Consider the following 11182-nt stretch of genomic DNA (forward strand, 5'->3'; position numbering starts at 1 on the left):
GAGATTTACGACGGTGTCAGGTCTGGAGAATTTCATCCGCTTGACGACTGACGGTTCCGATCGATTACGTCGGCCCCGCCCGACGCGAGGAACCCTGGAGAAAGCAACGCCAGGCTATGATTTGTGTCTAAACTCTCATTCTTTGCAGATGATTGAAAAGTTTCAAAGCCTTGATGTGCAGGTATGTGTGTGTGTTTGTGTTTGTGTTTCTGTGTGTCTGTGTCTGTGTCTGTGTCTGTGTCTGTGTCTGTGTCTGCGTGCGCACGTGCGTGTGTGCGTGACTGCGTGCGTGTGTGCGTGCGTGACTGCGTGCGTGCGTGCGTGCGTGACTGCGTGCGTGCATGCGTGCGTGCATGCGTGTGTGCGTGCGTGCGTATACAGTATGTGTTCATTGTGTGCTGACATGGCTAAATAGAATGTGATACAGTGGCAAATACTGTCATAGCACAAACACAGTGGGAGTGGGAGTGTGCTGTGCAGTGTGCTCAGTGTGGGCTATCGATTGCTCAATTGAGCCATTCCCGAACGCACACGCGCACGCGCACACGCACACACACACACACACACACACACGCACACACACACACACACACACACACACACACACACACACACACACACACAATGCTGTACATACTGTACATACATAGATAGAAACACACATGACACATACATCCCTCAGGGTTGTGCATCCTTTATGCCCTGCAGGCAGGATGTGAACGTACTGTAGAAATACTCACTTATAGAAACGTCATATTAGAGTCCACATTTTACTTAACTACCAAATGTAAAAGTAGTCATACTCGTACTACTCATACTTGTTTTTGTATATTAAAGATTAGTCAGATAAAGAAATCTGATCATCAAGATCTTCAAACTCTGCTATTTTTTACTATGTTTTTTGTAAGTAACTTGCATTGCAACTACACTTTAAAATACTTGTAGTGGGGTCAACATTACAATATGTGCCTCACAGTACAGTACATTGAAATGGCTTGTTGATAAATGTACTTAGTTACTCTCCACCACTTATCTAGTCTGACCTCAGCCGTCACATCATACTAAGTGTGGCAAACATCTAAAGAGGGAGAGAGAGAGAGGAGAGAGAGAGAGAGAGAGAGAGAGAGAGAGAGAGAGAGAGAGAGAGAGAGAGAGAGAGAGAGAGAGAGAGAGAGAGAGAGAGAGAGAGGGAGAGGAGAGAGAGACAGAGAGAGAGAGAGAGAGAGAGAGAGAGAGAGAGAGAGAGAGAGAGAGACAGAGAGAGAGAGAGAGAGAGAGAGAGAGAGAGAGAGAGAGAGAGAGAGAGAGAGCGTAAATAAATAAAGACTATACATTTATAATTAAACTTCAAACAGTGTACACAGGTGTCAGGAGACTGGGACGCAGTTTTTCAAATATTCATATAAGTACACGCGCACGGCATACACACGCACACACACACACACACACACACATCCACTTATTCATGCACACACTGACATTCTCTATAACTCACTCGTGGACTCACTCAAAGAGTACACGCGCACCGCGCACACACACACACACACACACACACACACACACACACACACACACGGACACACGCACACACACACACACACACACACACACACACACACACACACACACACACACACACACACACACACACACACACACACACACACACACACACACACACAGACACACACACACACACACACACCTTGAATATCATCAGTGTGACTAATCCAACAGTCCTCACAGGGTACCTCCGCTTGGCTCTTTTGATGTTTAATTAAATCCAAAATGGGGGGGGTAAGGGAGGGGGCATTTGCGGCAGTCTGTTTTGCAAAATATGCAAACGTCAATCCAAAATGCATTACAGGAACATACAGCTCAAATTTCTGCCCAGTGGCAGGAGAGACAGCAAGATGAGGAAAAAGTTAATTTTGTAAGAAGTAATGAAATAAAAGCAAACGCGTGTAAGCGACCCGAGTTTTACTGGTTATCCCCTTTTGGGTGGGAACCCCTTTTGGTGTTAGCATTATGTTATGCTTTAGCTATTGAAAAATAGCAGATCTACAAGCTCATAGCGTGCCACCGAGTGGTGCGCTACGAGCTTGTAGGTCTGCTATTTTTGAAAAATCGAAGAACGACATAGAAACATAGCTTTTTCAGAAAAGTGTCAGGATGTAGAAGACATTTTAGAATCTGATCTCAGGTCAGAATGGGTTATGTGCACAATAATCCCGACATGAGCTCCTTACAGAAGACGTAGCGTTCAGCTTTTCCAAGAACGCTTCCTCGCTCTGTCTGTGATGAGAACCATGGCCCTAAACACCGCTGGAAGTTACAGTATGTACAGTAATACCTTTGTCTTGTGTATAGACTCCTGTCTATATCCAGCACTACTGTATATGCACTCACCAGAAAAGGAGCTGCTGTACAGTATATGAAACTTGGAATGGTTGTATTTCATATGTGAGGCTTAAAAGGGGTTTGACAGTATATGATGGAACATCCACGGTTCTTTTTGTACGCTACTGCAGCTTTCTGTAGCTTTATATGTTTGTTTGGTGGGTAAAGGGGGGGGGGGGTCAGGTTGAGAGGTTATAAGGTCGGGGTCTGACATGCGTCCCGGCATGCAAAGGGTCAGGTCAGGGGTGGGTTGGTTGAGGACAGGACTGGGAGGAGGAGGTTTGGGTTAGACGGGACACACAGACAGACGCTGGAAGGGAACAACACTTTTCCAACCTCGCAGATGCTCTCCTTCTGCACAAGCAGGTACGCCGGGAGAAAGTGTCGAGTGACGAGAGGGACAGAGAGAGACAGACAGACAGACAGACAGAGACAGCAGGACAAAGCAGGACATTGACCACTCCTGTGGATTGTGGATGGGAAGAATCCACCATTACGAGGGGTCTCCCCGTAGCGAGTGGTATATAGCCAGACAAACATAGACAGACAGGCAGACAGACTGACTGACTGACTGACTGACTGATGCACTGAAACAAGAGAGAACACCTTTATATTTAATACAAAGAAAGCAGACAAAACACGAGACATAATAAAGAGGAACAGAAGGAGATACAACGGGAGAGGAGAAGGAGGAGGGGGGGGGGGGTATTTTCTTTGTTTTTGTGTATGGGAGAGATGGAATGGGATGGATGGAGCGTGACGCATGGCAAAGAGATGGGAGGCGATAAAACGCGTGGAACGGAGGCACGCAAATGTCTGAGGAGCAGGCATAAACACCCCTGCCCCGTTTGAACAATCCCTCCACACACCCCGGCCCAGTAAACAAAGACACACACACGCCTGTACAAGTGCACAGGAACAAAACATTTACCTTGGGAAACATGAGAGATAACAACACATTGAATATAATACCAGGAGAAACATAATAGGTCCCCACCACCACCACCACCATGCGGGGACCCCTCACTCACCACAGGGCCCTTGCTGCTTGACGGGGATGTGCGTCTTGGCCAGGCACTCGGCCCTGCGCCGCTCGCAGTCGTTGGCGTAGGTGCGTCCGTCCTTCCCGCACAGCGGCCTGTAGGTGCCGTCGCACTGGATGGGCTCGCAGGAGCAGCGCACGCCGAGCCGCTCCACCAGACACACGGCGTTGTAGGAGCACTCCTCCTTGCACTCTTCTGTGAAGAGGAGAAGAGGGGGAAGAAGAAGCCATGAGTGAACCGGCACCGAAAGATGAGCTGAACGTCGAAAGATCTGAACCGCAATCCTCAGCGGAAAGAAATAAGTTTCGACGTGGAACTTATCGCACCTGGAATGGAAATCCAAGAGCCCAGAATTGACGCCATTCACCCAGTGTATTGGACGGATGAGGAATTTGACTTGGTGGAGTTAAGGATTACAGTAGATTCAGCGAGGGAGAGGTTTATGCGTATAATGCTGTTGGTATTGCATGGCAGCGTCCTCGCAGTAAACCCACTCCTAAGTACGTTGAACCGCCCTCACTTCCCCACTTCAATTGGATCTTTTTTTTCCTGGTGAGCAGACGGGATAAGACTCCAGCAAAGCCCCTGAATGCGCATCGGCTGCCAGTGGCCGCGTGGCAATCATTCGCTTCCATGTGAAAGACCCCGCAAAGTATACAGCATTTATGTCAAGCAAGAAAAGTGTTCCCTTATATATATATAAACTGCTGTAATATGTACATCGCAATAGAGACACGATATCTGCTTTCAGAGCTTTGCTGAAACCCTAAACTTTAACCATATCTGGGGGAAGGCTGCACATTCACATTTTGGGTAAACTCAGGCAGAGAAGGGAGAGAGATGGAAGAATACAAAGAAAATATGAATAGAACATTTGTCAGCGATGTGAGTCAAAGCCATTAGAAATGGACTCCTCCTGTATCTGGAAGCACTCACTGCTTTGAATATGTTCTATTCTTCATCACTGGATCACATTTGTAACCCGCCATTCAATTGATTGTCCCCCTTTTCTTTTAAAAGGCGGCGAGGCTTCACTTCATTACATGGGGTCTTATCTGGGTGACAGAGCTAAAGCATGTCCTCATGCTGTTGGGGCAGAAACCTTGTATCTCCATCTTTCACGTATTGTAACGTCTTACTGATGAACTGAGTACAATGGACCACAATGTGTTATCCTTTTAGAATAACCTTTGGCTGCACTTCTTGTGCTGTTAATAATCATGTTTAAAAAGTACACAATTAAAGGATTAAACTCAACATTGTATGTTTTTCCGTACATGAATATCCTACTTCATCATAAATATGTATAGCATAGTATAGTATATATGTATAGTTTTATATGTATAGTTTCCACTGGAAACTAGATATTCCACTGTTACGTTCTTAGCTTACGGTACGCATGTTTCATGATAAATGCTTTTTTATGTGATGTATTCCCATGCTTTTTGTTCTTGCTTAATGTAAATCTCTCTGGATTAAGAGCGTCTGCTAAATGCCTAAATTGTAAATTGTAATCATACGATAGTGTCAAAAAGTAACAAAAATAGCCGATGGACTTTTTATGCTATTTTAGAATAATTGTTTTGTCCGTCTGTGGGTTTGAAATTGAACGGAAAGTATTAACCCATTTTGGGCGGGAACCCCTTTTGGTGTTTTAAACATTATGTTATAATTTAGTTATTGAAAAATAGCAGATCTACAAGCTCGTAGCGCACCACCGAGTGGCGCGCTATGAGCTTGTAGGTCTGCTATTTCTTTTTAAATCGTGAAAATATTTATTTCCGAAAACTGGAGGATTTAGAAGAATTGTTTTAAATTTTGAGGTCAGGCCTAAATGGACTAACAAAAGCTTGTGACAAATGTACATTACAATACATTGACTCCATCGGAACACAGGTTATTTTTCCATTTTCTTACATACAAGGTTACATACAAGGACATACAAGGTTTCCACCCGACAGCGAACGATGTATGATGCTATGGTTACCAAGTCGAGGCGGCCATTTTCATCAGTCGTACCAGATTGTAATGTGCTGAGGACTATGATTTCACGGCGGTTCCGTTTCAAATTGAATTGTTCACTCGTTTGAAAAGACACGGGGCGACGCGACACGCACGGAGAAACACAGAGGTTTATTTTTGCTTACACACGCAAATGTGAGCGCACGCTACCAACCATTATTCTTTTGTTTTGCTTTTTTACACCCAAACACGCCTACAGTACACACACAATACTTCAGAGACTAGGGGCTCCAGAGAGGGGAGTTGCACCATTTTTACTATTTTGAAAAACATTTTGAATAGTTAAAATAGCCAGTCTACAAGCTCACAACATGTCAATGTAGATTGACTAGTTGAACTATTCAAAAATGTTTTTCAAAATAGTAAAAAAAGTCAAAGAAGTTTAGGGATAAGGGGTTTAGCGGTGACGAAAATGGAGCCCCAGGAGTACCGCCCTGCGCGAGCTCAAATGGAGCCCCAGGAGTACCGCCCTGCGTGAGCTCCAATGGAGCCCTAGGAGTACTGCCCTGCGTGAGCTCAAATGGAGCCCTAGGAGTACCGCCCTGCGCGAGCTCAAATGGAGCCCTAGGAGTACCGCCCTGCGTGAGCTCCAATGGAGCCCTAGGAGTACCGCCCTGCGTGAGCTCCAATGGAGCCCTAGGAGTACTGCCCTGCGTGAGCTCCAATGGAGCCCTAGGAGTACCGCCCTGCGTGAGCTCAAATGGAGCCCTAGGAGTACTGCCCTGCGTGAGCTCCAATGGAGCCCTAGGAGTACTGCCCTGCGTGAGCTCCAATGGAGCCCTAGGAGTACTGCCCTGCGTGAGCTCCAATGGAGCCCTAGGAGTACTGCCCTGCGTGAGCTCAAATGGAGCCCTAGGAGTACCGCCCTGCGTGAGCTCCAATGGAGCCCTAGGAGTACTGCCCTGCGTGAGCTCCAATGGAGCCCTAGGAGTACCGCCCTGCGTGAGCTCCAATGGAGCCCTAGGAGTACTGCCCTGCGTGAGCTCCAATGGAGCCCTAGGAGTACTGCCCTGCGTGAGCTCCAATGGAGCCCTAGGAGTACCGCCCTGCGTGAGCTCCAATGGAGCCCTAGGAGTACTGCCCTGCGTGAGCTCAAATGGAGCCCTAGGAGTACTGCCCTGCGTGAGCTCCAATGGAGCCCTAGGAGTACTGCCCTGCGTGAGCTCCAATGGAGCCCTAGGAGTACTGCCCTGCGTGAGCTCCAATGGAGCCCTAGGAGTACCGCCCTGCGTGAGCTCCAATGGAGCCCTAGGAGTACTGCCCTGCGTGAGCTCCAATGGAGCCCTAGGAGTACCGCCCTGCGTGAGCTCCAATGGAGCCCTAGGAGTACCGCCCTGCGTGAGCTCCAATGGAGCCCTAGGAGTACCGCCCTGCGTGAGCTCCAATGGAGCCCTAGGAGTACCGCCCTGCGTGAGCTCCAATGGAGCCCTAGGAGTACCGCCCTGCGTGAGCTCCAATGGAGCCCTAGGAGTACCGCCCTGCGTGAGCTCAAATGGAGCCCTAGGAGTACTGCCCTGCGTGAGCTCCAATGGAGCCCTAGGAGTACCGCCCTGCGTGAGCTCCAATGGAGCCCTAGGAGTACTGCCCTGCGTGAGCTCCAATGGAGCCCTAGGAGTACTGCCCTGCGTGAGCTCCAATGGAGCCCTAGGAGTACTGCCCTGCGTGAGCTCCAATGGAGCCCTAGGAGTACCGCCCTGCGTGAGCTCCAATGGAGCCCTAGGAGTACTGCCCTGCGTGAGCTCCAATGGAGCCCTAGGAGTACTGCCCTGCGTGAGCTCCAATGGAGCCCTAGGAGTACTGCCCTGCGTGAGCTCCAATGGAGCCCTAGGAGTACCGCCCTGCGTGAGCTCCAATGGAGCCCTAGGAGTACTGCCCTGCGTGAGCTCCAATGGAGCCCTAGGAGTACTGCCCTGCGTGAGCTCCAATGGAGCCCTAGGAGTACTGCCCTGCGTGAGCTCAAATGGAGCCCTAGGAGTGCCGCCCTGCGCGAGCTCAAACGCTTCTGCATCCTTCCATCACCACAGCGTGAGGAAAGACGGAGAAGACAGGGTGAAACGCTCCGTCACGCTCCTCTGTTGACAGAAGGGTTGACCCCGCCGTCTCTCCTTCTTGTCTTTGGCTTTGTCAGGGCGGTGGATGGGGGTGGAGGGGGGGGGGGGGGGGGGGGGTGGTCCCTCACGTCAGCGCCACAGACCCTACAGAGGCATGGCAGTGCTACGCCCGTGGCTAGCTCGCCATGCAGCAGCAGCAGCAGCAACACAGCGGGGAAATTGGATTTTTGTCCGATGGCTATCTGACGTACTGTAACGGCCTGACAGCTCTGTGTTGACTAAGGCTTAAAGGAGCGCTTTCTAATACCACAGATAGCAGCTCCCGAGGCTCTTATCAAGCCAGCGGAGGCTGCTGCTAGCATGGATAGCTACAGACCCCGAGACCTTACAGTTGTTTATCTGCGTGCCGTGGAACAACATCTGGATTACACACACAGTCAAACTATTCCATCTATATTGTGGTGTCATCTACTGTACTGTAGTAACTGTATAGGGCCTTCGGCGTTTTATCTCCTGTCCTGTCCTGATGAGGTGTAATTCCTCCTTGCTTTGCGCAACCTCCACCCAACGTATCACCCATACAACTCAAATACATTTCACATTGTTTCAAGATGTGCTCATAACAATATTATAGTAGTAATACTAATAATAACAATACATTTTTTTAAATGTTTCATTTTTGTCTAATTATTGCAATTATCTTTTTCATTATGGCACTTAATTACACATGTAGCTGACTCTCAAGGACTAAGTAAGCATAAGTGCAACTGTGGGGTGAAGCCTGCTTACTAATTACTTACTAATGAGAAAAGAGTTGGACAAAATGGAAGGCTAAGCAGCTAAGATTTAAGGCACTGTAAAAGTTTGAATGATGCAGAAGATCTCTGTCTGTCTGTCTGTCTGTCTGTCTGTCTGTCTGTCTGTCTGTCTGTCTGTCTGTCTGTCTGTCTGTCTGTCTGTCTGTCTGTCTGTCTGTCTGTCTGTCTGTCTGTCTTCGTACCTAGCTTCCTGCAGCGGCCGGCATGGATCTTCCTGAGGTCGATGCCCCTCTGCATGCCCGTGCGCACCATGGCACACTCGCTGGTGTAGGTCTGCCCGTCGCTGGCACACAGTGGCTCTGGGTCCGCCGTGCAGGTCTCGGCCGGGGCGAAGACCACCGACTGGCGGGTACGAGCCTCCACGCGACACAAGACGTTCAGACTGTTCTCACTGTCCTTGCAGGGGTCTGCGGAGAGGTGAGAGACACAGGGAGAGAGTGGAGAGAGAGAACGTCAGAGCACAGAGGAGGTATTAACCACATGAACTAAACCTGGTGTCCTTATTCTGTGGGAGAGGAGAGGAGAGGAGAGGAGAGGAGAGGAGAGGAGAGAAGAGAAGAGAAGAGAAGAGAAGAGAAGAGAAGAGAAGAGAAGAGAAGAGAAGAGAAGAGAAGAGAAGAGAAGAGAAGAGAAGAGAAGAGAAGAGAAGAGAAGAGAAGAGACAGTAGAGTCATAAACGAGTAGAGTTCTATGATATTAGTGTAGACAGGCGTCAAATAGATGAAGACATGAGCTGCTTGATATGGTCCTTGTTACGTCCCTCCTTTCCTTTGGGGGGGGGGGGGGGGGTCACACGTATCGCAGTCTGGCGTGCCCGCCCATATCGTCTAGGATCATAATGGAATCGGGTGGTGGACGGAGGGGTCAGGAGAAAAGGGTCGGGGGCACACGTCTGGAGACGGGATCCTTATCCTGCTGCCCCTCGTTCAGGCACGGAGGGAGACGAAGGATTTATGTACCGCTCGGATGTGTTAATGCGCTGGACAACTGATGGCCAGTCATTCCACACACACGCCCCGGGATAGAGGTCAATGTACAGAGAGAGAGAGAGAGAGAGAGAGACAGAGAGAGAGAGAGAGAGAGGATACTGACAGAATGAGACAGATAGTAACAGAGGCAGCAGGAGACAGAAATGGACGAGACAGACAGAGAGAGAGAGAGAGAGAGAGAGAGAGAGAGAGAGAGAGAGAGAGAGAGAGAGAGAGAGAGAGAGCAGGTAGAGGCCCTCATCTGAATGAGAGAGCTCAGGGAGGAAATGACAGAGATAAACTGATGGAGAGAGAGAGAGAAGGGCCAAAGACAGAGAGAGAGAAAGAGGAGGAGACAGAGATGGAGTGATAGCGAGAGAATAGTGTAATGGGTTTTCAAAGCCCTGGCTGAGAGACAAAGAGTAACAGCACAGGGACAGGGAGCGAGAGAGAGGGGCCGCTTGGCCGGCGAGAGCAGCCTCTTGTTTGTGTGAGCACTATGCCGATGGCTCGCTGAGGAGGCTATCTAAATATAAACACCCAAATGGGGTGTCTGTCTCGCCTCCATGTTACAACACAGCACTGCGACCAGCCAGCCAGCCCATTATCTGCGGGAGAAACCATTACCTCCCATTAACACGGAAGGAAGGACTTCCAGGACCCGAGTCTCCCAACAGCTGAGCACAGGCTGCAATTAGCCAGCGTGTGGCTGGCCCGACTGCAATGCCCACGGCATGCGGCGGATAAATCAACAACACTTTGTCTCGCTAGGCCAAGGCTCGGTACGGAATGGTTCTGGGAAGATTTAGAGGTCCGTCGGAGCTGTCTGGACCCCTGGGCCTCTGCCCAGTTAGGGTTAGGGCCACTCAGCGCAGCTTCAGCGGGACTCGGGTTAGATATATATATTGCCAGGCTCCTGCCAGGGGACCTGAACATCCATCTCTCCTCGTGCCCCCCCTCTTCCGTCTCCAGAGAGGTGTGCATCGCCGGTACTCAACTATCAATAATAGTGAAACTATAGCTGATCTACAAGCTCATAATGTCCTTTTTCCCTTCCTAGACATGTAGTGGAGTCAAAAAGTACAATTGTTTCTTTGTAGAGTGAAAGTCCAGTACATTTCACGTTTTCACTAGAGTAAAGTACATACTTATGTGAATGTACTTGGTCAGTGTGTGCACCACTGTGGCCATGCCGCTAAGCCAGGGAATCCTTTTATCTCCCTCTCTCTCCATGGGTCTGTCTATTTCTAGGTCTGTCTGGGCGGTTAGGAGACAAAACGCCACAAGGTCACGAGCCTTGGGAGACAATAACCTCTACGCCGTGAAAACAAGACAACAAACGGGGGAAAGGGAGAGGAGGAAAAAAAGCAGTTCCAGACAAAACAAGCTTTCAACATTCAAACACTCTCTTTTAAATAACAGACACTGCGGGAACGAACGCCAGAATGACAAATGAGAATTAAATGAGAACAAAAGAAAGAGAGAGTGGTGGGGACAGAAGAAACAACAGAAGCCAGTGGGGGTGTATGAGGTAGAGGAGAGGAGAGGAGAGGAGAGGAGAGGAGAGGAGAGGAGAGGAGAGGAGAGGAGAGGAGAGGGAAAATAAAGGCAAGAGAGTAATGACACTCCCGTTGACTCCCATTGTAACAATGGAATGCGGAAGTGCTCATTCTATCTCAATGGAATAGTTCCAGCCATAGGAGCAATGTTTGGAACTATCGCCCATAGGCACCCGCTTTGCGGCGAGATCAAAGCGTGTCACCACTCTCTTACTAGATTACTCTGGCCCGACAGTAAGGAATAAGTGACACACAACACAACACAACACAACACAACACAACACAACACAACACAACACAACACAACACAACACACAACAC

The 11182-nt window shown here is 49.1% G+C and overlaps 1 protein-coding gene across 1 annotated transcript in view; it reads right to left on the minus strand.

Moving 5' to 3' along the window:
- Window positions 1-11182, minus strand: part of agrn (agrin) — a gene marked incomplete at its 3' end in the record, with an annotated part of 389991 nt that overhangs the window by 132872 nt on the left and 245937 nt on the right. Inside the window, exons 4-5 of the mRNA XM_079493547.1 lie at window positions 8517-8741; window positions 3432-3638 (exon numbers count right to left, since the gene is read on the minus strand). Of these exons, the coding sequence (XP_079349673.1) occupies window positions 3432-3638; window positions 8517-8741 (432 nt within the window). The remainder of the gene's footprint in view (window positions 1-3431; window positions 3639-8516; window positions 8742-11182) is intronic.

Source organism: Electrona antarctica, assembly GCF_951216825.1.
Source record: "Electrona antarctica genome assembly, chromosome: 2".
Taxonomy (NCBI): Eukaryota; Metazoa; Chordata; class Actinopteri; order Myctophiformes; family Myctophidae; genus Electrona; species Electrona antarctica.